The 25,753-nt window shown below is 48.3% G+C and overlaps 2 protein-coding genes across 2 annotated transcripts; one reads left to right on the plus strand and one right to left on the minus strand.

Moving 5' to 3' along the window:
* Positions 1-905: 905 nt before the first annotated feature.
* LOC124086997 (keratin, type II cuticular Hb1) lies at positions 906-8,415 on the minus strand. The gene is made up of 9 exons (XM_046435572.2): positions 8,021-8,415; positions 5,958-6,166; positions 5,176-5,236; positions 4,233-4,328; positions 3,591-3,755; positions 3,213-3,338; positions 2,268-2,488; positions 2,042-2,073; positions 906-1,576 (listed from the first exon to the last, which is right to left on the minus strand). The coding sequence occupies exons 1-9, from the start codon at positions 8,399-8,401 to the stop codon at positions 1,401-1,403; spliced, it is 1,467 nt and encodes a 488-aa protein (XP_046291528.1). The 5' UTR covers positions 8,402-8,415; the 3' UTR covers positions 906-1,400.
* A 4,278-nt stretch (positions 8,416-12,693) lies between these two features.
* Positions 12,694-25,713, plus strand: LOC131423879 (keratin, type II cuticular Hb1-like). Its single transcript, XM_058576336.1, has 5 exons — positions 12,694-12,738; positions 22,419-22,523; positions 23,991-24,211; positions 25,187-25,218; positions 25,541-25,713. Exons 1-5 carry the CDS (start codon positions 12,694-12,696, stop codon positions 25,711-25,713), a joined length of 576 nt encoding a protein of 191 aa, XP_058432319.1.
* The last annotated feature ends 40 nt before the right edge of the window (positions 25,714-25,753 follow it).

The raw sequence follows: 25,753 nt of genomic DNA on the forward strand, positions 1-25,753 counted from the left end.
CTAGTGAGAAGGACATAAACATTCAACTGCCCCAGGCCGGGGTTTCGGGTAGGCCAGCCAACTTTCATGCCAGCTGCCCACAGCCTTCCTGGTGCTGGGTCAGCCAGGCCCTAGGGCCCTGGATGCTGTGTCTGGATGTTCTGTGTCTGGGGTGCTTGGGGGTGATGGACGAGGTCTGTGTGTACATGGGAGTGGGGTGTCAGCGTCAGTCCCTGGTAGGGATCTGTGCCTGGGTCCTTGGGCAGAGGTGTCTGGTCTCTAAGGTGGGAGGAGAGGGGAGGGGAACTCTGTGTATCACACCTGGGCTTGAAGGGAGCCTCCAAATGGCAGGACCTCTGACATGGGGGCCTGTGTGTCTGTGAGTGTTGAGGGTTTTGTTTCAGAACCTATGTGTGGGGACATCTGTTCCCGATGGGCAGCAGCACATCTGAGGGATACTAGGGAGGCAGTAGGAGATCTCCATGTCTGGGACCCTGAGGGGTGATGGTAGTGGTATGTGGGTGTGTGGTGGAAAGTGAGAGGAGCATCTGGGATATGTTGGTTGCTGTGGGGATATCTGCATATTTGATCCCATAGACAGGGAATTTTCCCATGTTGAACTGGGGGGGAGAGAGTAGGCATGATGGAAGCAGACCACTGGTGTCCCAGCAACTATAGGTAACAAGTCCCCTGCCTAAGGTGATAGGAGATCCAAGCTCCTCCCCTCCTGGCTAGAGCTCCTCATGGTCCTACATGTCTGGGTTTGAGGGCTACTGACCCAGTGTGTGCAGGCTGGGCGCAGGATACCCAGAGACAGTTCTTTGCCTCCATGGTGTAAAAGGCTCTTCTGCCTCCCCAGGAATGAGACTTGGGCAGAAAGGCCTGGTGGGCCACGGGAGGGGACAGTATCAGAGCACATTATACATGACTGTGAGCTTTATTGGAAACGTGGAGACCAAGCATGAGGGAAGGGAGGGAGCAGAGGCGTTGATAGAATCTTGGTCCCTCCCAAGCGGAAACGCAGCCTGTCACCATAGCTGGGCTTGGAAAGAGGAGGAGGCAAAGCGCAGGAAGGTTCCTGGGGCCAATCTGTGAGAAGCCACAGGCGTCCAAGCGCCCAGAGCAGCCCAAATTGGGATCGGATCTTTGCCCAAGGCGACAAGGAAATCGGTCATTTAGACTCCTGGGGGTGGGCCAGCGGGGCCAGACCTGCGGGCCAGGAGCCCGGCTCTTCCTGGAAGACGCCAAGGGACAAGTGCGGAAGGGGGTGCAGACCGGGGCGCGCGGCAGAGTGGGCAGGCCAGGCCGCTGTGCCCGCAGCCCTTCTTCCTCCTCAAGTCCGGAGCCTTCGGAGCTCCGGGACCGCGGCGGGGCGCAGGGACTGTGGGCTCGCGGAGCGGGGTCTTCACACAGCCGGGGCGTTAGGCGAAGCGCACCGAGCGGCCGCTGCCACAGCTCTGGCCGCAGGGCGCGCACATTCCGGTGCTCACCGCCAGGTTCCCACTGCACTGGGCGTTGCAGACGCTGCCCGTCACTGGCCGGGAGCCCGTCACGTAGAGGTCCCCGCACACGACTCCGCCCCGGGAGCTGCTGACACCTGTGGGAGGAGGCCAATGCTTAGCCCCAAGCGAGGTCCTGGCCTGGGGGCCCCCTCCTGCTGGCCAGAACCCCTTTCCTAGCTAGGGCTCCTCCTGGAGGTTTCTAGTGCTTTCTCCCACACCATCACCTGGGCACTCCCTGGAGTCTAATCTCAAGCATCCCTGATACACTGTTGGCCCAGGAACTCCCCACAGGCAGAAATAGCTACTTAAATGACCATAACCACACTGCCCTACCCTCTCCTTCTTTTTAGTCTCTTAAACCATGGCTATGTGGTGACTTCCCTTTTGTTGGAACCCAGCCATTCCTGTTTAGCATCGGCTATGACTGTGGCTGCTTTCATATTACCAAAGACCACACCGCCTGCAAGGCTGACATATTTACTATCTGACCCCTTAAGAAAAAGTTTGCCCACCCGAAACTCCAAGCCCTTATTTCCAAACCTACAGTGTGGCTTACTTACAGACATTTACAGAACCGATGCCCTCACACAACCTGGGGAAAGCAAAGAGACAAAAATTAGGAAAGAAAAAGCTGCTGAAATGTTTTAACCTACAAATTCCCTCCTTTAAGAAGTGTTGATGCAAATTAGATGCAAATAATATGCCAACGCGCTCCTGACTCTTGAAGTGCAGCAGCCCTACTTGGGGACATTGAAGAGGCACCCTCTCCATAGGTGTGGGACCCACCTCTGCTCCTCGCCCTCCAGCAGACGCCTGTAGGTGGCGATCTCGATGTCCAGGCCCAGCTTGGAGTTCATCACCTCCTGGTACTCCTTGAGCAGGCAGGCCATGTCCTGCTTGGCCTTCTGCAGGGCGCCCTCCAGTTCAGCCAGCTTGCAGCGGGCATCGCTCAGGGCCGCCTCGCCCTGCTGCTCAGACTGGGTCACTGCGGTCTCCAACTTGGTGTTCTGGGGGCAGGGGAGAGAGTTATTCAGGCCCCCTGATCTGGGTTTAAATCAGAGGCCAGGCATCCACTGATGGATGACTCTCAAACGAGCCTATTCATTTGTTAAGAATTGCAAATTCATGCTCCCCGGGGAACATAGGCACAGTGGGCCTCAATTTTGGAAATTTAACATAACAATCCAGATTCCGGGTTTCTTTTGAAAAATCAGGAGATCTGATCACACTAGGCCTGCAGTTCTGTGTAGCCTGTCTTTTGGGGAGATCTGGTTAGTTTTGCTCTTTGTGTTTTCCATGAGCCACAGTCCCTGCCATACCACCATATCCAGGGCCTTGGGTACAGCCTGCTTCAACCATTCACTAGTGTCTGACGACATCTGAGGGTGTGATCACTGATCTAGAACATGGACCAGAGAGGGCAAATGACTCTCCCACCTCACGTGGTGAAAGGGCTGGTTGGGGAGCCCAGGTTTTCTGCATCTCTGACCAGTGCCATTTCCTCTATTCTATTCTGTGACTGGGTCTAGGGAAGCCCTTGTCACCTCCTTTCCCTCCACACTACTGTGCCTTTTCCATTCAGTGAGAATGTAGAGCATTTTTCATGAAGAAGACGGCCTGATGTTTGATGTTCACTTCTATTCTCACAAAGTGGCAAGATGTCTGATTGAAATTCCTCTATGCAGGCTGACCCCACTCTTCCCACACTGAGGGGGACCTGGGCTCCTGTACCTGGCACTTGGCATTCTCCACCTCGGCTGTCAACCTCTGGATGATGCGGTTCAGCTCGTTGATCTCTTCTCTAGTGCGGCGCAGGGTCTCCCCATGCCGGATCACTGTGGCCTTCATCTCCTCACACTGGGGGGAGGCAGAGATGCTCATGAAGCTCAGCATGGGACATCCCACCCACTTAAGACATCATTGATGTCTATGTAGGTGGTATAGTGCTCAACTTGTACAACCAGACATGGCAGCCCTGCTCTGCCATCTCAACCTGAGAGCTGTCAGCCCTTCTCTTGTCATGCTTAGAATAAAAGAAGGCCTTTCTAAACGATACCTCACACCCCTCCCACTGCCATGCGCAGAAGGCAGGTGTCCAGGGCCTCTCACCTTGGTGCGGTACCAGGACTCAGCCTCAGCCCTACTACGATTGGCGATGTCATCATACTGAGCCTTAATCTCAGCCACGACACAGTCCATGTTCAGGTCACGGCTGTTGTCCATCTTGACGACAACGGAGGTGTCTGAGATGTGGGAGTTGAGAACGCGGATCTCCTGCAGGAGGAGGGGAGGGCAAGAACTATGTTCAGAGTCCGACTCTTGGAATCTCACCTTTTCACAGTCCTTCCCTGACCCTTCCCCTGCTTCCTTCCCTGTGTGAAGTCCCAGTCATAGTCTTTCCCTGAACCCCGGGACCCCACAACACCCCTCAGGCCCAGAGTCCTGGGGCTGAGAGGAGAAGGTAGAGGGAGTCCAGGTCTGAGATCAACTGCCTGATATCAGACAGGGTCTAGGACCAGAGCTGATGTCCTGTAATGATTGTTAACACAGTAACCAGGAAGTAACTACTTGTCAGGGCACAGGATACAAGAGGTCAAACTCTCCTTCTTCACTCTTGATAGGCAACCTGCCTCAGTCTCTCAACTACTCTGTGCTTCTGACCTGCTGCCTTAGGGCTTGGAAGTCAAAATGGTGATGAGTCCTTCCCAAGCCTAACACCCTTCTTGCTGCCCCCTGCTCTGAGCCCCTCACCTCCTCATACAGTCGTCTCAGGAAGTCGATCTCCTGGGTCAGGGCCTCCGCGTTGGCTTCCAGGTCTGACTTTCTCAGATAGGCGCAGTCCACGTCCTAAAGGGGAAAGATGGGCCAGGTGTCTCCCCGGGGAGACAACCCAGAACTCTCACTGTCCCCCCAGCAGGCTGAGCAGACTCTTTGGGAAGCTCGCTTGGATGTCATCCTAGTGTCTGGTGTCACGGCTCAGGCAAAGCCCTTTATGAAGCTAGTGAGCTCAGAAGCAGGTGTGGGGAGAAGAGGGGGTTCCCCCAGGTTTCCAGGCACTTCCTCTGGGACCACTAGGATGATTCCTCTAGAACTCACACCTTGCATTATCACCCAAGCTTAGGACCTAGTGTGGATGCCTCACACCTCTCTGCTCTGGATCTCGTGCAAAGAAAAATCTAGATCTGTGGTCAGAAGGGTGCTTGGCCATCCAGACTGCCCTTTCCAGCCCAGGGCAACTCAGAGCAAGACCTTTCACCTCTGTGCCTCATTTTGTCACACTGAGGTGGTTGGAAGGAGAGGCAAGGTGGTGGGACTTGTGCAGAGTTAGGCTGAAGAGGTGAGGAACAACAGCTGCTGTCCAGCTGTCACCGGCCTGAGGCTGTCGGCATTGCCTGGCACTCAGCAACTCCTTCAGTCATGGGTATTTATTGAGTGCCCAATCTACGCCAGGCACAGGGCCCAGGGAGCTGGGAAGCCAGTGACCAGATGGACAAGAATGTTGCCTGCTTGAAGTTGGCCCTGTACTTGAACGTCAGGGGCTAAAGGGGAGCTGTGGAGCCTTTGGGAGAGAGGAACAGGGCCAAAGTCAGGCCCTGTGATTCTGGGGGAGCCGCTCAGCCTCTCAAATGTACACAACTTTCTGCTGCCTCCGCCCTCGGTTCAGATGTGGGATGAGTCCTCTGGGGTCACTCACCTTCTTCAGAGCCACAAATTCGTTCTCAGCAGTGGCCCTCAGTGCCACTTCCTCTTCATACCTGAGGACCCAGGACACAAAGCTCAGATGAAGAGAGAATAAAGGCCCAGACAGGCATAGCCCAGGAATTGGACCTTTGGAGGTGGTCAGAGAACCAAAAAAGCGTTGAACTAGAAGGGACCTTGTCTATTCTTGTGCTCTGGGCGTTCAAACCAGCCCGTCACCTAAGGCTCTTCCAGTTTCAGGGATTCTCATTGCTGATGTGGTTCCCGGGTGGGTGCCTTTGAAGGTGCATGTTCTGTTTCTGGACTGTGACTCCCTGAGGGGCAGGAATTTGCCCTAGTTCTGGTAAAACTTTCCCCTCTTATTTTATTTGATTTTTTTTGTGTGTGGTTTTGGGGCTTGAACCCAGGGCCTTATGCAGGTGAGGCAAGCACTCTAACAACTGAGCTATATTCCCCAGCCCTGCTTTTCCCTCTTCCTTACTTTCTTATCCCTCCCCCACTCAGTGCCTAACCCAGCACCTAGAATGTTGAATAGATGCCCAATGAATGTTTGATGAATTAATGAAATAAATATATCATGGCGAGGTAGCTGGAGTAGCTCAGAATCTCTCTACGACCATAAACTCCCAATCCAGAAAAAAAATCCCTCCCCTTCAGAGGCTTATTGTCACTGTTTTCTTTTTATTGGGAAGTTCCTCTGGTAGTCTAACCCAAATTTATCTTGTCTTGACTTAATCCTGTTTTATTTCTCCAAACCTGCTTCCCCACTGCACTCACTTCTTCTTGTAGCCCTCCAGCACCTCCCGCACGTGGTTGAGCTCTGAGGCGAGTCTCCCGCTGTCGGCCTCCACACACTCGGCCTCCCGCCTCAGGGTCTCGATGTAGCCCTCGAACAGGGGCTCCAGGTTGCTCTCGCAGCACTTGCGGTTCTGGTAGAACTGCAGCTTGGTCTCCAGCAGCTTGTTCTGTTGCTCCAGGAAGCGCACCTAGGGTGGAAGTGGGAGGAAAGTCTGCGGGAGGAGCCAGCATGCCCCGCTCTCCTTAGAGAATTGGCAGAGTCGAGACAGAACCAGCAGCAAAATGTGTAGAGGCTAAAAAGTGTGTAGAGGCCAAGGTGGATGTCATGGTTCTTTCTGGGCTCTCCTGACCTGAGGATGCACCTGCGGAATCCTTGTTTCATGGCTGAGCAAATGAGAGGCATAGGATTGTGCTGGGTTACTGTGGGGACAGGTAGCCATGGAGGATAGTGACAATCATGGAAGGCTCCCCAAAGCAGTACTGGGCAGGATTAAGTAGGAAGGAAGCCTTGAGCTTCCTCAGTGCAGACCACTGGCTTATTTACGGATGTCCTTGGGGGTCAGCTGGGGCGTGGTGGACAGTTGCCCAACAGTCAGGGTGGGAAGGGCTTCCTAGCTGGGGAGGGCAGAGAAGTTAGACTCTTTCCAAGAAGGATGCCCGAGGTCGGAAGAGGCCTGGGGAGATGTGGGGTATGTATGGTCGAAGGTGGCCTACACTCATATAGGATACAGTGTCACACAGCTCTGGAGGCCAGGTTGACAAGGTGAGGCGTGCCACCCTTTACTGGAAGTCATTCAAACTGGAGAGACACAATGGCAGGAATACACTGTGGGCCAGGAAGACGGTCAACAAACAAGACTAGGCCCTTGGCCTCCAGGTTTCCACTCCTCATGCATTTCAGGTGGAGTTGAGGTGCCTCCTTGCCTTTTAGCCTCGGGACCCTTCCATCCAACTCCTTGAGTGTGGCTGGGAATTCCCAGGCTGGAACTTCCAGATGAGGAATAGAGACTGTTGGTACTTTATGGATAATTTTAGGTGGTCTTGGCTCATAGGATCTCATGGCTACCTTAGCCCCATCTTCCCTTTCAAAGTCATGGCTAGCTCACCCACAGTCTTCATGGGGAGAATGCTGGGGTGGAGCTCAGGCCGGGACCTTTTCCACATTCCATCTCTTGCTACCTTGCTAGGATGCTGCCCGTGGAGGCATCCTAGTGGTGCAACTGGGGACCTAAGCTTTGGATCTTTTAGCCTCAGGAATCTGTGGAGCAGGAGAGATCCTGGGCCTGGAGTCCTGCTCTGGTATCTCTTTCTGTGAGCCTTTGGTAGTGGTGATGGGGGGTCCTTGCCTTATCCCTGCCACTTTTCCTTTCTGTGTACACTCAAAGGACTGCACTCTTGGCAGCAATTCTCAAATATCCACCCATCACAGGCTGACTTCAGAATTTTGCTACCCTCTGTGCTATTTTACTCATGTGACATCTCTAAGCATATTCACTCAGTGAAATCTGTAAACATTTACGCTGAGGGAGTTAAAGTGGTAAATTCATGTTATCACCACAGAACCAGCATCACTAGGCAGGCACAAGGAATTCACAAAACAAATCCTAGCTGAAACTATTGTCCCAGACAGCTCCCAACCTAGAGCTTGCTGTCATTATTAAAAGCAGAAGGGAAGCAAGTAGTAGATGTCACACACATTGCCACTCAATGAGATTTTTCTCCAGCTACTTTTTTAAAAAAATATATTATTTGGTTGTCAATGGACCTTTGTTTTATTTATTTATATGTGGGCTGAGAATCCAACCCAGGGCCTCACACATGCTAGGCAAGCGCTCTACCACTGAGCCACAACCCCAGTCCTCTCCAGCTACTTTTAAAGAAGAAAAGAGGACATGAATTTTCTCATCAGATGTTTCAATGTTTTTTAATATCTTGGGTCTGGACACCCGAAAATTATCATAAAATAGCGGTCCTCGTTTTGCATTTCTATAAAGACTGGCCTGGGGCAACCCATCTCCTTCTAGAACATCCAGGACACCCACCTTGTCGATGAAGGCAGCGAACCTGCTGTTGAGGCACTTGATCTGCTCTTTCTCCTCGTGCTTCACGCACTGCGCGTTGGGGTCGATCTCCAGGTTGAGGGGCGCCAGCAGGCTCTCGTTGACGGACACGGAGGTGATGCAGGGTGGGCTGGGTCCGCACACGCCGCCAGAGCGGTAGCCAAAGCTGCGGCCGCAGGAGCCAGAGCGGAAGGCTCCGCAGACGCTGCGGCTGCCGAAGCCTCCGGTGAGGCCGCGGTAGCAGGAGATGCCGCGGTAGGGGGCGGCGGTGATGCAGCAGCGGCCTGGCCGGGGCCCGCAGGCCGAGGCGCAGCTGAAGGCTCGGACGCCGCAGGGGCCATTGAAGCCGGAGAGGCAGGACATGGTGCAGTGGCAGGGGCAGGGGCAGGCTGGACCCCGAAGCCCGCGCTGCGCCTTATATGGCGGCCCGCGGGCCCGGGGAGGGAGCTCGCCGCCCAGGCGTTTACGAGCTTGGAGGGCTCGGCCCTCGCGCCTCGCCGAGCCGGGAATCAAAGCGGGCCGGGCCGCCGGGCAGCCCACATGAAACGGCCTTCGCTTCCTGCCAGCGCTTTATGGGGCCGGGAAGCGCCTCGTCAGCTCCGAGGGCCATGCACTGTGGGCACCGCGGGCGGGTCCCTTACGCCCCTCTGCTGGGACTCAGCCCGGGAAGCGCTGGGTTATTGGCTCCATCCCGGGCGTGTGGCTGGACACACCCGGCCCCCTCCTGGGTCCCAACCCTGGGGTTTGGGAAGCCCTGGGAGTTACCTGTGCATGTGTGCACGGTATGGGGGGCCAGCGTGTGCGCGTGTGTTGAAGGGGGCGGGGCCCTCGAAAGTCAAGAGCAAGTTCATGTCGTGATGTTGGATAGGTGAATAAACTTTCTGAGTCTCAGTTTTCTCACAGGCTAAGTAGGGATAATGATAGTACCCATCTAAGACTTGTTGGGAGGATCTAATGAGATAATGGACCAGAAAGCATTTAGGGCTCTCCCTAGCGCTAAGAACTCCACAAATGTTTGTTTGTTTGTTTTATTCTACTATTATTAATTTGTCATTTCCACCTGTGCCCCTTTAGGCAAAAACTTTCTCTTTTCTCCTCAGGACTTATTTCATATCTCGTCTCCTGTTCTAGTTAGTGTCCCCCTCACCCTGAGCAAGGACTCCCTATACTCTTCTCTCCACTTGGGGGAGAAGGGAGCACTGTTTACACAATGCTCCTTGTACTTTGGGGAGGGCTTTTCAATACATAATTCATCTAATTCCCCAGGCATCCTTCTGAATTTGATATTATTGGGCCCATTTATCTGTTAGGAAGTTGAGCTTAGAATGATCCAGGGACTTTTTAAAGGTCTTACATGGAAGGCTCCATAGAGGGGTGCAGTCAGAATCAGAAAGGAGACTCTCTGGCCCTCCTCCATGCTGGCTTCTCCCAGGGTTGGGGTTTTGGGAGCTCAGTTCTTGGAGCTCGGGACATGGACTGCTGGGCTCTTAAGGGAGGGGACTGATCCAAAGCCTTCTCTGATATCAACTGATACTTGGTGGTGGCCACCAACTCCAGAAGGCCACAACCTGTCATAAAGAGGTTAATTATGGGTCCAGTGACTGCCAGGGGAAACCAGAGTGTGCGCTCAGCAGCTGGCATTAAAGAGAAACCTGCAAGTCACCCTGTGCTTCCTTTGCTTTAAAGATGAGTTATTATTGTACATACAGTAATTAAATCTTGGAACTCCAGAGGTCATCACAGCCAGCCTGGCATCTCATTGCCAAGGAGTGTCCCATTGTCCCCTTTGCTGTCTTTTCCACATTCCTGTGGGCTTGTCTTTGTCCACACAGCAAATTAAGTCCATTTGAAATTCAGAGACGTGGGAAAGCTGCAGGCTGACTTGTGCCCACTAAGAACACAACCTTCTGAAGAAGAGGAAAGTGAACATTGGACAGAAACCCCACAAACTGTTGGCACTGATCCCTGATCCAGCTTCAGGGAAACGTGCTCCCGGGTGGCCCCTTTATTATTCTTGGAACCCAGGAGAGAGAAATGGGTTGAACCATGAGAAATTTCACAGTCAAGGAAAGACAATGAAGGACAGTTCCCTATAGAGAGGGATGGTGGTTACAGGCTATGGGAACAGGAGGACTTTTCCATTCGTGGCCAGATCTTCTAGAAGATAGTCTCCTTCCCCTTTCCATGTCCAGTGTACCATTCTATGGATGGAAAGCTGATGTCCTGTCTTGTTCATCATGTCTCCTCCCAAGTGGATCCCAGGAAGCAATTCAGGACAGAGAGCATCTCTGAGGATCCTGCAGAAACCAGGCTCAGAGCATGAGGGAGGAGTCTGCATCCCAGACAGGGTAGGTGTGCTCAGAGGAGCTTCGTGCAAAACTGCAGGGGTCTGGCTATAACAGCAGCACCAGTCTGTGGGGACTTCCTGCAGTGTGAGCCTCCAATATGGTGCTTGGGGCTGAGGTCAGAGCTGGGTCCTTGAAGGATACAACACTTTGGCTGGGCCTGAAGAATGTGAGGAATTAAAAGTGACAAGATGAGAGATGATGAGGAGGATTAAGTCTGAGGAAATGGTATAAGCAAAGACACCAAGCAAGAGAGGCTAGAACACGTTTGGGGAATGGCAGGCAGTACTCTTTGACTGATAAAGGGGTAGATAGGATGGATAAGCAGGTGGGGTGGGCTTAGAACATAAAGCTGAGTACCAGAGATGCTTGACCTAGAGGGATCCATGCTCACATGGGGATAGTACATGGAGGGTGCTTATATGTGAAAGTTGTGTGTGTGTGTGTGTGTGTGTGTGTGTGTGTATACTTGTATATGTTTGTTTACTTCTGGAAAATTCATCATGAAATACCTTAACCATTAGTGTTCCCACTTCAGAAATCCAATCCATTTCTTCCTTCTCTGTGGTAGAGTGGTCAAGTGTCTCTGGAATCAGACTCACTTTGGCTCTGCCATTTGTGATTTGGGTGAAAACATACATATAATCTCTCTGAGCCTCAGTTTCCCTAGTATCTAGAATTGAGATAATAAAACTTTCCCAGGGACATTCTGATGATAAAGTGTGTCTATAAAGCATTAGCACAATGCCTGGTGTATAGCCAGCTGTCAATAATTGTGGTTGTTATTATTACAGTTATTATTTTTCTCTCCATTGCCTATTGCACTAGTGATCAAGGGAGCCCTTCATGGCCTGGCCTGCTCTTCCAGGTCCTGGGACTGTGGCCTCCTGCAAACTGATGCTCTCCTGACCGAGGACTCCAAATTCCACTGCTCTTTTAAGGCTTTGGGGACCCAGTCTCAGAGCTATGGGACAAGTTCTCCTGAAGGATCCCCAGATAACAGAGACCATCTGGAGAGAGTGTGATCTTGTGCTTTCTGTCAAATTGAGGGGGGAGATGAAGGCAGTGAGGGAGAAGTCAGAATCCTGTCTTTTCCTTTAGTTCCACCTCTTCCAGCCTGAAGTTACCATGATTTGTGGATGGTCTTGCCTGAGCTCTGGTAGTTCTGCTCCTGGGTGACCTCTCAGAGACATGGTTCAGGCCGCACCACCAGCTGTGCCTTGGTCTGTGGACCCCTGCCCAGCCACTGCTAAATCGCTATCTTCCGGAGGTTTAGGCAGCTGCAGCGTGGGCCTTCTGCAGTGGCTCCTGCAGACACAGCTGGGCTATTGCTCTTGTGGTGTGTATGGACCTCCCCTGCATCAACACTGTGTCACCAACAAGGGCCTGCCCACATCCCTCAACTGGGAGATGGACCCCAATGTGCAGCACACGAAGCACAAGAAGGGGCAGATCAAGTGCCCCAACAGCACGTCTGCTGCCTTTGTCAGTAAAGTTGGGCATCCAGGTTCTCCACGCCCACATTTATTATTATTATTATTTTTTCCTTTAGGTACTGGGGATTGAACTCAGGGGCACTCAACCACTGAGCCCCATTCCCAGCCTTATTTTGTATTTTATTTAGAGACGGGGTCTCACTGAGTTGCTTAGTGCCTTGCCATTGCTGAGGCTGGCTTTAAACTCGTGATCCTCCTGCCTCAGCCTCTCAAGCTGCTGGGATTACAGGCATGCATCACACACCCTGCTCCATGCCCACATTTCTGACACCTCAGTCATCATCCGGATGGACAACAACTGTGACCAGAACATAGACTGCATCGTGACTGAGATCAAGGCTCAGTATGATGACGTCGCCAACTTTAGTTGGGCTGAGGCCAATTCCTGGGACCGCAGCAAGATAAGGGGCTCAGGACACCTGCCTCCTAGATGTAGCACTGTGAGGGACAAGAGCTAGCTATTAGCAAGGCTTCTTTTGGCTGAAGAAACTGTCCCCTGCCCCTAACAAGTGACACGCTTCCTTCCTGGGGAATGTGTAAGAGAAGATCAAATGATTCTATGGGGGACATAGACAGGGCAGGCACATAGGTGTGTGCAGGCTGTGGACATGCTGGGGATGGTGCCTTCTTGGTTGTGAATGGCTCCTCTTGCAAGGATGTGCATGGGGGGCCTTGGCATAGAGAGAGGTGGTGGCTGCCCCATGCTGAACTTCATGAGCATCTCTGTCTCCCCCAGTGCAAGGAGATGAGGGCCACGGTGATCTGGTACCAGGAGACCTTGCACTGCCCCAGGGAGATCAACCAGCTGAACTGAATGATCCAGAAGCTGACGGCTGAGGTCGAGAATGCCAAGTGCCAGGTATGGGTCACAGTGCCCAATAACAAGGAGTCTGGGGCTTACCCAGTGCCATACAGCCAGGGTGTACCCAGTCTAAACTTAGGCAGTCGCCAGGAATACAAACAATAATAAATGCTGGAAAGGATGTGGAGGAAATTGGGCACTTTTGCCCTGTTGGTGGGATTGTCAATTAGTGCAACTACTGTGGAAATCAGTATGGAGGTTCCTCAAAAGACTGGGAGTGAACCACCATATGACCCATTTATACCACTCTTCCAAATTCATCATAAAGAATTAAGGTCCTAAAACTATAGTGATACCTGCATACCCATGTTCATAACAGCACAATTCACAACATCTGAACTATGGAATCAGCCCAGGTGTCCATCAAAGGATGAATGGATAAAGAAAATCTGATATATATTCCCAATGGAGTTTTATGGAGCCATACAGAAAAATTAAATTATGTCATTTGCAGGAAAATACATGGAAATTAAGATTATCTTAAGCAAAATTTCAAAGGTCATATGTTTTCTCTCATAGGTGGAAGCTAAAGGGGGAAAAATAAAGGTGGTGGAGAGTCTTGAAAATCAAAGGGAAATCAGTAGAATAGAGGAAAGGGATGTGGGGGAGAGAGTAGGGGAGGGGGAATGTGATTGGGAGTGATATTGGCCAAATTATATTGTTGTATTGTATGTATGTGTGAATAGGTAACCACAAATCTCACTGTTAAGTACAACTATAAGGCACCAATAAAGATGTGAAAAAAGAAAAAAATATAGCATATATGATTATAAGAAAAAAATAGTTCAACATCCAGTCTCTAGTCCACTTGCTCAGGTAGAGTCCCTGGTTTGGTGACTCAGGGTGACCCAACTGATGAAGGCAAGACCCACTTTTTGGGGGGGTTTCCTAGCCAGATAGATATACTGGACATATTGAGGTAACGAACAGACATACTCAGGGGCCATAACCTCCCCTGTTCTCCTCTGGGCCTCTTTACTTAGATTTGCAGGGACCCCCATTGGGTAACTTAAAGCAGGGTAAAGCTCAGCCTCTCTGGCTTCATTTATATCTGTCTCCTTTATTGCCTTAAACCTTGGGTCAGATTCTTGCTAATTCTGCACATGAGCCTGTCAATCACTTAAGGAATGTAATACAAGGTTATTAACCCTAAATTTATCTAACCTAACTCATCCCCCTTCAAGACTGAGGACACTTGAGATCAGAGTTGCTAAGATATTTTCAAGATTTGCAGGGACATTCAACTACAGAGCCTGGAAGTCTCCAGTCATTGCCCTAAACCTTTAGTCACCTTGGAATGCTGTTCATGATAAAATCACACCCTCCACCCCCACCCCCCCCAAGTGGGAGTAATTATCCCCTGACAGGGACTGAGGCTGCCCCCCCTAAGCAGGAGCAAACATCTCAGGGGAACCAGACTGCTCCCTGAAGCTGACATCTCCATGGTCACCTCTTACAATCTGAGCTGAGGTAATGATGGGCCGGACCGTGGTCTGATCAGGATGTCCTACTCTGTCAGCTATGCAAACCCCTCAGTCATACAAGTCCCCTTTTCTGTAAAACCACAAAGTTTCTGTCAGTCCTTTGAAGATAGACCTTTGATCACTATACCCCTATATCTGTACTTCCTGGTGTAGCCATGCTGATTAAAAGCTCCTTTCCTGCCCTTTACCACTGCTCATCTCTTTGACTGACATATTGAGATGGGTGGCTGATGGGTCTCTTGTGATAGAGTAGGGACCTTTCCTAAAGGACTCTGGTAAAATTAACAGTATTTATAAGAGAATAGGGCGTGGTTGCTTTAAGTTTGTTGTCAAATGCCTGATGGTCCATTTAAAGGAAGGGGTAGGGAACGTGTGGAGCCCAATCTGCTAGGCAGGAAAGATGCCTCTAAGTTCTTACTTCTGCCCGTGGGCTGGGGCTATTTGGTGTGCTGTTCTACTTCTAATGCCTAGGCAGCAACCTTTGCTGTGTCATTCCCATTAAAATAGTATCAGTGGTCTGGAAGACAGATGCATAGAAAAATTTCAGTCCAAAGAATAGAGAAAAAATATTGAAGAAAAATTAACTGCCTTAGGGCCCCTTGGTACCACATCAAATAATTTAGCATATATGTAATAGGTATTCCAAAAGGAAAGGGAGTGGAAATGAGGCAGAAAAATATTTGACAAAAAATGTCCTGTATTTGATAAAAATATCAACTCCATTTATCAAGGGCCCCATGCATAACAAATAAAAAGAATATCACACATAGACATATAGTGAAAATTCTGAACTCTTGAGAGTAAAAAAACAATTTTTTTTTTGAAAGAAACCAGGGAAAAAAGGACACATTACATATACAGCCACTGACCAGTTGTCAGAAACAATCATGGCCAGATAATAGTAAACTAAGAATTTTATAACCATCAAATGTATCCAAAACATGGTTGAAATAAAGGCATTTTGAAACCCAAGAATGGAGCAAGCCTGTAATCCCAGTGGCTCGGGAGGCTGAGGCAGGAGGATTACCAGTTCAAAGCCAGCCTCAACAACTCAGCAAGGCCTTAAGCAACTCAGCAAGATCCTGTCTCTAAATAAAATATTAAAAAGGGTTGGGGATGTGGCTCAGTGTCTAAGTGTCCCTGGGTTCAATCCCAGTAATGCCCCCCCCCCCAAAATAAAAAGAGTGGACAAAATGTATCCATTGTTGGGGCTGGGGATGTGGCTCAAGTGGTAGCGTGCTCGCCTGGCATGCATGTGACCCGGGTTCGATCCTCAGCACCACATACAAACAAAGATGTTGTGTCTGCCGATAACTAAAAAATAAATATTAAAATTCTCTCTCTCTCTCTTTTTTGAAAAATGTATCCATTGCTGTGCATTACAAAGATATGATGAGGGCTGGGGCTGAAGCTCATTGGCAGAGCATTTGTCTAGCGTGTGGGACGCACTGGGTTTGATCCTTAGCACTTCATAAGGGTAAAATAAAAGCATTCTGTCCATATACAACAACCAAAAAAAAAAAAAAAGATGCAAAGGGCAAGGCATGTGGGGGGCCCCCGGGCAGAGCTTTCAAGCCTTATGACTACCCTCCAGAAACCCCCACGCAATCAGCTATTCAGAAACTCTCCAAACCCTGTCCTTTTGGGTTCTTAGGGTGTTTTCATTCCATAGGCATGATCAACTGGTGACCAACTTCATCTTCAGCCCTCTCTGCTCCCTAGAGATTGGGGGAGGGGCTAGAAGTCCCCACCTTTAATCCTGACTTCTTTTTTCCTCTGACCAGTCCAGATCCAGACACTCCATAGGGCTGTCAGCCATCAGTCAACTCATTAGCATAAAAAAGATACTACCACCTCAGAGATTCCAAGAATTTTAAGAGTTGTATGTCAGGAAACCGGACAAAAAGCAAATGTAGATTTCACAGTAACCCTGTGGGAATGTGAATGGTTCTGTAAAGGATGAAATGTCAGTTGAGAAGTGTGCCGTAGCACGATGTTAGCTCTAAATAGACTTTGATAGATTTAGGATACATATTGTGATTCTAGAGTGATTACCAAAATAAAATATTGCTATAAAGCCAATAAAATAAATGATTAAATATTTTAAAATATTTGATTAATCCAAAAAGAAGGCAGAAAAGGAACGATAGAGAACAATCAAAGCAAAGCCAAAACAAGCAAACAGAAGGGATTATGGGAAACAGTTTAAGTTGGTTGACTTAAATCTAGTCATCAATAATTATATTAAACATGAAATAAAGAAGTCTGACCTCAATAATAATGAGAAAAACAACTCAATTAAAGTGGGCAAAAGACTTGAATCAACCTATTACAAAAGAAAATATATTAAGGGCCAAGGAGCACGTGAAAAGCTGCTCATCATTATTAGTCATAAAGGAAATCCAAATTAAAACCACAAGGAGAAAATATGTAACACCCACTGCTCAGCAGTTCTTTGGATGTCTGTGGTCTGACGCAGTTCTCTCCCTTTCTTGCTTGAAGTTCCAAGAAAAACTGCAGAATGTGCTGAGAACCCGGCATCCTGAGACAGGGAGTGGCTGAGGAACAGCCTGGCTTCTGTCCTCCCAGCAGAATGTCCTTCAATATTTTAGCTCAGTGTTTTATGTCACCTCTGAGGTGTAGAACCCAGGGCAGCTGCCTTTAGAGGTCCTTCATCTGTGGTGCAAATGGCACATGTGCAGTTTGAGACTCTATTCCCTCTAGGCAGCTTCTTGAGCCTTGGGCTCACAAGAGATTTTAGGCTTCCATTGTTCTTTGCAACTGGTGTGTAAGTAACAAATCCACTTCGTGTAACAGGATGCATATGAGTGTGTCCTGTCTTGGTGGACCCAGACAAGATGGCAGCCAGTGCACAGTGAACCTTCTTCACACTTCCTGTTACGGAATCAAGGCTCAGAAGCTCACCCCATGGAAAAAACAGTCTGAGAGATGAGTTGGGGAGAAAGAAAGGCTTTGTTCATGGCCAAAGAATGGAGAAGTGGGAGTCCATGCTGGCAAATCTGTTTCTCAACTGCAGGGGGTTGAGAGATTACAGATATGGTATAGGAATTATGAGGGAAAGAGATAGGCTAATAAAGGGGAGGAATATTCAAATATTTTTGGGGAATACTTCTAGGAACTTGATTGCCACCTCTTTTTATGGTCTGGTGTTTCTGGTCCCCTCTCTCCTTCCCTCCCTCCCTCCCTCCCTTCCTTCCTTCCTTCCTTCCTTCCTTCCTTCCTTCCTTCCTTCCTTCCTTCCTTCCTTCCTTTCCTTCCACAGTACGAGGATTGAAACCAGGGGTGCTCTACTACTGAGCCATGACCCTCAGCCCTTTTTGCTTTTTATTTTTTATTTTATTTTGAGACAGGGTCTTGCTAGGTTGCTGAGGCCGGCCTTGAACTTTACATCCTCCTGCCTCAGCCTCCCAAGTCGCTGGGATTACAGGTATGTGCTACTGTACCCACCTCATATTCCTGACTTTTAGGCTCAAGAAATGAGTCAGTGTTTTTAGCAAAAATGGCCATTAAGTCCCTGTAGAGCAACCTAGTGAACTATAATCATCATAACACATACATCAGAGTTGTTTTCTACAGCAAAACAGTGTGAGACTAATAATGCATTGCCCAGCTGTGAATTTTTAAGTCAATTAGGTGTTTTGAAGCTGGAGGGTTTGTTTAGATTGCCCCCCAGTAATAAAAAGCTAAAATTTGAAAGATTGACAATGCCAAGTGTGAATCAGCTGGAATGTTATGGAGTATAGAATGCTAGTGTTACCTTGGAGAGCTGTATGCCAATCTCATTTTATTTTGTAGTGCTGGGAATTGAATCCAGGGCAGCACACATTCTAGGAAAGTGCTTTATCACTGAGGTACATTCAGCCCCTGTATGACAGTTTCTTTTAAAGTTAAATGAGCATTTATCAAATGGCACAGTGATTGGGACATTTATCCAAGAGAACTGAAAAACAGATCTATACAGACACTTGTACATGAATTTCATAGGGATTTTATTCATAATCGCTCCAAACTAGAAACAACCCAAATGTTTATCAACAGATGAATAGATAAACAATCTGGGACACAGTCAGACAATGGAATATCACTTGGCAATAAAAAAGATGAACTACTAGTACATTCATGAAACAATGTGGGTGAATCTACAAAACATTTTGCTAAATGGAAAAAAGAAATAAAAATATAGACTGTATGCTTCCATTCATTTGAAGTTCTAGAACTAGAAAAAAATTGTCTTCAGTGATAAAAATTAGATCAATGTTGGTTTGGAATGGGGTGAGAGACCGATGGCAAAAGGCATCAGGGAACTTTCTAAGGTGATGGAAATGTCAAAATTTGTTGAATTGTTCTTTTAAAATGTATGCAAATTATATCTCAATAAAATTGATAAAATGATTTAAAATCCATAAGATACTTAGAAATAAATATAATGAATATGGAAGAGGCCTATACCCTGAGAAATATAAACATTGTAAAAGTGTTATAGAAAATTAAGGATAAAAAAAAAGATCTAACTAAATGAAAGATGTACCATGTTCATAGATAGAAAGCATTGCTATGACAAGATATTGACTCTGGTTCAGCTTATCTACAGGGTGGATATGACTATAATCAAGTTCCAAACAACATAAATCTTGATGAGTTGGTTCTAAAATTTATGGGGAAGAACAAAGGGAAAGAATAGCCAAGGTACCAATAAAAAGGAATGAGTGGACTACTCTTCTTTTAGGAATCTTAACTTATTTATTATAAAGCAACAATAATTGGACAGTGGGGTACTCATACAAGGATGGACAAATTAACCAATGGAACAAAATAGATAGCTCCTACATTTATATACATATATAAACAAGTTTGTGCATAAGCTTTGATAAACAAGAGCATAAACTTAATACAACCTTAATGTAACAATGTTTTTTTTTTTTGTGTGTGTGTGTGTGTGTATTTGACATATAACAGAGTGCAGGAGGACCCATACATAGTTACATATATCCACAGGAAAAAACTGGATCTCTGTTCTTTATTATACACAAAATCAATTTTAAACAAGTTAAAATCATAAATGTTAAAAGCAAAACTTTAAAACTTTAGAAGTAAAACACTGGACCTTGGTATAGGGAAGATTTTAAAACAAGAAACGTACTATGCTCAAAATAAAAGATTGATAAATTAAGGATACATTACATTTAGAACTTTTATTTATCAAAATAGGCCATGAAGAAACCGAAAGACAATTTATAAACTTGAAGATGATATTTGTAGTACATAGAAGTGACAAAGAAGTAATATCCAGAAATACAAAGAACACTTGTAATTTAAAGAGATATTAAAACTTCAATAGTAATCATGAAAATGCTTTCTCTATATAAAAAAGGTTAGGAAAAAAACTAAAAAATACATTTTTAGTTATGCATGTATTTGATAAAACAAAACAAAACAAAATCAAAGGGATATAGCACCATTCAGGAAAGTGACGAGCTCTGGTAAGCACAGGAGAGGCAGGGGCAGGAGCCTGTAGGTGGCTTGCTAGCAACTCCGTAATACATTTGGTCTGGCAAAATATTCATGGATCTTTCCTTTTCGTTATATTACTAAATAAAAAAGACAAGTAAAATGCCGTTTATAAGAAATGAAACTAAAACACAAGAACATAAATAGAAAATAAAAATGTGTTAATGAGATTAGTCAGAATATCAAAGTACATTATATACAGTAGGGATGAGCAGTTTTTTAACAAATAATTTTATATTATAAATAATATAATTTCAGTTTATGTATTGTGTATGTGTGTGGGTAGTGATTCAGGCATATACACACATACACACATACCCATACACATACACACACACACACATATATTATTCCAAATTATAATAAAATAACATTTAACCCCAGAGGCTGAGGAAGGAGGATCGTGAGTTTAAGGCCAGCCTAAGTAACTTAGTGAGGTCTTAAGCAACTTAGCTAGACCCTGCCTCAAGATAAAAAATAAAAATGGGCTAGGGATGGGCTCAGTGGTTAAGCACCCCTGGGTTCAATCCCTGGTATAAAAAAATAAAAAACTGTTTGATTGCCAGTAGCCCTAAGAACCTCTTGTTGAAGTGTGCCAACAGATAAGTACAAATATCTGTAACAACGTGGTTTGTTACAAGAAACCAAAAAGCACATATGCACTACTAATAGGTAAATGAATAAGCACATTTGGAATGCTACACAACACTGAAAAATAAACAAAGCTTCATCAAAAGAGATAAATCTCAAATTACAACTCGAGAGAGGAAAAAGCAAGTTGTTTTTAAAAGCACACAGTGTATCCCCAAACTATTACCTGGTTTCACCTACAAAGCTTAAAGGTAGGTGAAATCAGGTAATAGTTTAGGGATACTTGCATATGATAAAACAAAGAAAGGCAAGGAGAAGATTAACATAAAATCCTAGAGGAAGGGGCAGGGCCACGGATGGGTCCCAAGGAGGTACTGGTAAGCGCACAGGTTTGTTATGTTATTGTTGCTATTTACATCATTGAACATATGTTACAGATGCTCTTTTGCAGTATGAGAAATTTATATAAAAAAAGAAAATATCAGTGGCAGCTTGTGCTCTCTGGTCCTGGCTCCCTCCACTGGTTTAGTCAGAGCCTCACTCCAGATTTCCTGCCAACTCTGGGAACTGCCATCCCCAGTCCAGTTTCTTACCCTCCTGTATCTTCCACATTGTTATCAGACTGGCTTTCGTAAATGACATTCCACATCAGGCCACTTTCCTGCTCAAGCACCTTCTGTAGCTCCCCATTGTACATGCCACAAGCCCAGACTCCCTAACTTCACACATTTTCCCCCATCTGAAGTAGCCTTCTCTCTCTTCCAATTTCCTTCACTTTCCCACTTCAATCCAGGGACTTCCATTTTCCCATCTCAGCCACAGGATGGCCTCTTTCCATCCCATCTCTGAGACCTCCAGGTCAGAATTTTGCGATTGAAACAAGGTGACGTCACAAAGCCCCCAGGAAGGAGAGGCCTCAGTGGTGAGGATTCTGGAGCTCCTTGGGCGCTGGAGCTGGGCTTTGGTGTTCAAGAGAAACTGGAGGAAACGACAGCTCCTTTCACATGGTGAGACTTGTCCAGGTGACTCATGGGTCACACAGGGATCAAGGGGGCTTAGATTCCGCTCTGATCTGTGGGACCCAGTCAGGCACAAGCTTTTCTGCTGTGTCTACAATTTTTGGGAAAAGGAGCAGGAACGGGTGGGCAGTGGGGACATAGCAGAAATTTGTGGGCGAGGTTCCCACTGTCTGGGTTGTGAGTGACTTTACTGTCCCTCAGGGTATAAAATGCATTCTGGGGCTGGGGTTGAGGCTCAGTGGTAGAGCACTTGCCTAGCACAGGTGAGGCACTAGATTTGATCCTCAGCACCACATAAAAGTAAATAAACAAAATAAAGGTATTGTGTCCAACTACAACTAAAAAGATTTTTAAGACATGCATTCTGGCTCAACACCTCTTAGCCCCTACTTCTGTGCCCACAGTAGATGGAATGAGTACCCACCTGCTTGCTCAGGGAAAGGTGACAGACAGTTGCCTCTACCAGGCCTACTTCACAGATAGACATGAGGCACCAATGAGATGGTAGCAGTAAAAGATTAGGAAAAGTGTCAGGCACTGTGCCCAAGCTGTTTACGTATTGCACATGGATGCAAAAGTGCCACCAACTTCATCTCCTGTAGGCCGCGCTCCCCATAGTAGTCTTGGTTGGAGAAAGGAGCTGGTGCTTGGGGTCCCCGTCACTGGGTTCTGATTTATCGCATTCATCAAGTTAAGTGGATTTCCTCATATTCCTAGATTTGAAAAAAGTACTTTTAAAATTAGGAATCATTTTAAAATTTTATCAAGTGCTTTTAATATTCATTTTGGTGGTCACATGAGATAAACTGTAATAATTGGTGTGGAGTGCAGACTGGCGTTGGCATCTCCTGGCTGGGCTGCCTCGTGCCTTGTGCTCTCCCAACGACCCTGGAGACAAGAAAGATTGCCAGCCCCTTTTTAGGTGGACATACAGATGACCATAGAAGTGAGCTGGCCGTCTGTGACGACCATGGAGGGTGGGCACCGGAGCCATGGGTCCTGGTCTCCTCGTTCTCCTCCCTGACCTCTGCTCTCCTCTCCTGCCCACCCCCAGTGTGAGGAGATGGAGATGGCCACACAGAAGCACACGCAGGGCCCGAGGCACAGCAAGGAGGATCTGAACAGGCTTAACCAGGCCATTCAGCAGCTGGCTGTGGAGGTGGATGGTGCTAAGGGTCAGGTGTGTGGGCGTAGGGGTGGCAGGCTGGTGACGTTGGGAGGGTGCCCATTGTTTATGACAACTATTCCAGACCCTCCCATCCCTTAGATAGAAACCCTCCAAGAGTTTTCTCTTTGTAAATGTGTGAGCAAACAGAAGCAGGCTGCATGCCTACCTTTGCCTGGAACTCTAGGTACGTCATGTGGGTAACTAGCGTATAAAAAATATGTATGAATATGATTATTTGTATAGTTATGTTCATATGGGTATGTATATTTCCGTGCCTTTTGGGGGTCTTTGCCCACTTTCAGAAATTGCAAGATTTTTACCTAGAATTCCTGTTTTCTTTAAAACATGAAGATCTGGCCATATTAAGCCGGTAACATTAGGCTGGAGAAGAGACATCTCTTTCTTCTCCATCTTCTTCTCGTAGGGTACAAGTTCTGGGGTGCTGCAGTGCCTACCACTCCCAACTGCATCTTTGGGTACCTAGGCCGAAGACCCTTTGCCATTTCACACCCTGGCTTCACTGTGTGATTCTTGTGGAAGAGAAAAGGCGTAGAACCAAAAGATAGAAAGCTCAAGAGGGTTCCTGGTGTCATCAGGGAAATGGAAGAGAGTGTGTTTCTCTGTGGAACTGGATATACTGATGTCTGTTTAACACTGGGCCTTCACCTCTAGTGCTTCTAGCCAGGCAGGCCCCTGCAGACATTTGTGTTTGTGACTTGAGCTTTGGGCCTTAGGAAGAAGAGGATCCTGATGGATGCTTCCTTTCCCCCAATCTCTCTCCCTCCCAGCCCTCTTTTCTTCCCCACTATCCCTCTTTGTTACGCACCCCCTGGAAGGGCTCCTCCTCCTGCTCCCAATCTTGTCTAACTTTCTGCAAATGCAAGTGTCTCAGGCCTGAGGGACATTCCCGGTGAAGCTTTGCTCTTGTCCAGGCACTGATGACTTTAAGGGGGCAGGGCTGGCAGGGTGGGTGGGGTGGGCCTGTCATGGTTCACCTCCCTGGTGAGGCAGCCCGTTCCCCAAGCAGCAGGCTTGCCTCAGGCTTCAGTATTTGTTACTATTATTATTTTTCTCAGAGACCCCATACTTCAGTGTCTGTGGGGGAGGGTATTCTTTCTGTTGGTTTTCCTCCTGAAACACCAACACCAGTAGCATCTGATGCTTCCTGGATCCTAGCTCCCATGAGGGGTGTCACCAAGCTAGATTGCAAAGCGTTCTCTCTCAGTCATCCCAGATGGCTGGCCCCAAATCTCCACCCCGATTGCAGGGGTGGGTGGATTGTTTTGTATCCTGCAGTCTAGACACAGGCCTAGCACAGGCCTGTTACCTCTCCTCACAATCATGGACAATCTCCAATCCCTCACTGGCCCTTTCACCCCTGAGAAAGATCTGAATCCTTGAGGGCAGAAGAGTGGAGGCCAAGGATGTCTTCTGTCCCTGGTTTTCCTTCACCCTCAGCCCTGTGAACTAGAGAAAGCCAAGGACCTAGCAGCCCTGCAGGAGGAGGGCGCCTCGGGAGGTGCTAAGGGCAAGCTGGCCTGGCTGGAGGGCGCCCTGCAACGGGCCAAGCAGGACATTGCACGGCAGTTGCGCGAGTACCAGGAGCTCATGATTGTCAAGTTGGGCCTGGACTTCGAGATCGCCACCTACTGCAGACTTCTGGAGAGTGAGGAGAGCCGGTGAGGGGAGAAGGTGCTTCTGATAGCTGTGGGTGAGCAGGGCATGGCGGAGCGGCCACAACCCTTGTTAGTGGGGAGGGGTCACCTGGAGGGGAACTGGTTCTTCTGGAGCCAGTCTCCCCACCTTCTTACAGCCTGGGAACAAAAGGGCTCTGCTAATGAGGACCCTTGGCACTGGGGAGGGGGGTGATCCCACAAGTATCTTGCCCCTCCCCCACCCCCATGTCAGACAGCAGGGGCCAGTTTATCCATCAAGACAGCTGCAGAGACCAAGGGTGGGGGGATGAGGTTTCTGGTGTGAGGTGCCTTCATCTCTGCCTCTCTCCCTCAGGCCTGGGAATGCTTTTTTAAAAGGAACAGGTAGGGCTGGCTTGTCACTGTAGGTAGCAATAGGAAACCAAGCATTTCCAGTGTGAACTGGGTAGGCCAGGCTGAGGGGCAGACAGGCGTGAACTCCCAGCAGGCGGGATCCACATAGGCATGCTGCAATGATCATCTCCTTTAACCCCTGCAAAAGCCCAGGGGGGAGGAATTACTACCCGTACACAAGGGACAAGTGTCAGGGCAGGTAAATGACAACCTCAAAGACACACAGGTAAAAAGTGATGGTGTGAGGCTTCACAACATTCTTTAGATCACTGAGCTGTCTCCTCTGTGGTCTCCCTTATAAGTTTAAAATGCCCCCTTCTAGTTTCCAAGATCAGTTGAGGCTAAAGAAAGGGGGCGATCTTTTGCTTTCTTCTCCTCCAAGAAGTCATCCACTGAAGTAAGTCATATGGATGAAAGCAGGAGGAACTGAGTTTAAAGGTCTGGAAGGAATTTTGACGAAAAGGCTGTGGGGATCAGACAGACCCATGGAGCTTGCAGGATGGAAGTCTCTTGGCTGTCTGCGGAGGGTCAGAGCGTCCGTCTTGGAGAATGGAGAGTATCAAACTTAGTATATAGATTCACTTACCTTCTTGCTTCTCCCCACAGGCTTGGTCTGGGATTTGGGGCAGGGAGTGTGGGTAAGTAAACAAAGTACCTTACGCCGAAGCCAATTCTTGTATCCCCCCACCCCCATTTTGGATGCTTCCAACCTGAAGGGTATTTCTGTCCTTACATTTGTGCCTGCCGTCTCTGTGCAGCTTGCCTTGGTTGGGGACTCTTCTTCTCTTGGGGGCGGTTTTTTTGGGTGTGTTGGGGGAAGGCTCTGTGAATCTGTTTCTTTGGGGGCAGTTTGCACAAGTGTGGTGGGGAGGGTCTGGGTATCTGTGCCCTGTACGTCGGTCTTCTGGTCGGGGCGGGCACCGGAGGGCTTCCTTCCTTCTCACACTGCTCTCTGCCCAGCCCTGGGCAGCGCTGCGGCCAGCAGGACATTGGCCTCGAGCCCCTCCCGCCTGCTGGCGCCTCGAGCTGGCTCCGGCGCCCTGGACGCGAGCGCCCCCAGCGGCGGTTGTGCGCGCTGCGGCCGCCCAGCTTGCGACGGGGGCTTCAGCTGCAGCGGCTCCCGCGGATGCTGAACCCTTCTCGCCAGCTCCGGAGAAGACGAGGAACCCCAAC

Source organism: Marmota monax, unplaced genomic scaffold (assembly GCF_021218885.2).
Source record: "Marmota monax isolate L192 unplaced genomic scaffold, Marmota_monax_Labrador192_F-V1.1 WCK01_AAM20220418_F8-fsc00012, whole genome shotgun sequence".
In the NCBI taxonomy this organism is placed as follows: Eukaryota; Metazoa; Chordata; class Mammalia; order Rodentia; family Sciuridae; genus Marmota; species Marmota monax.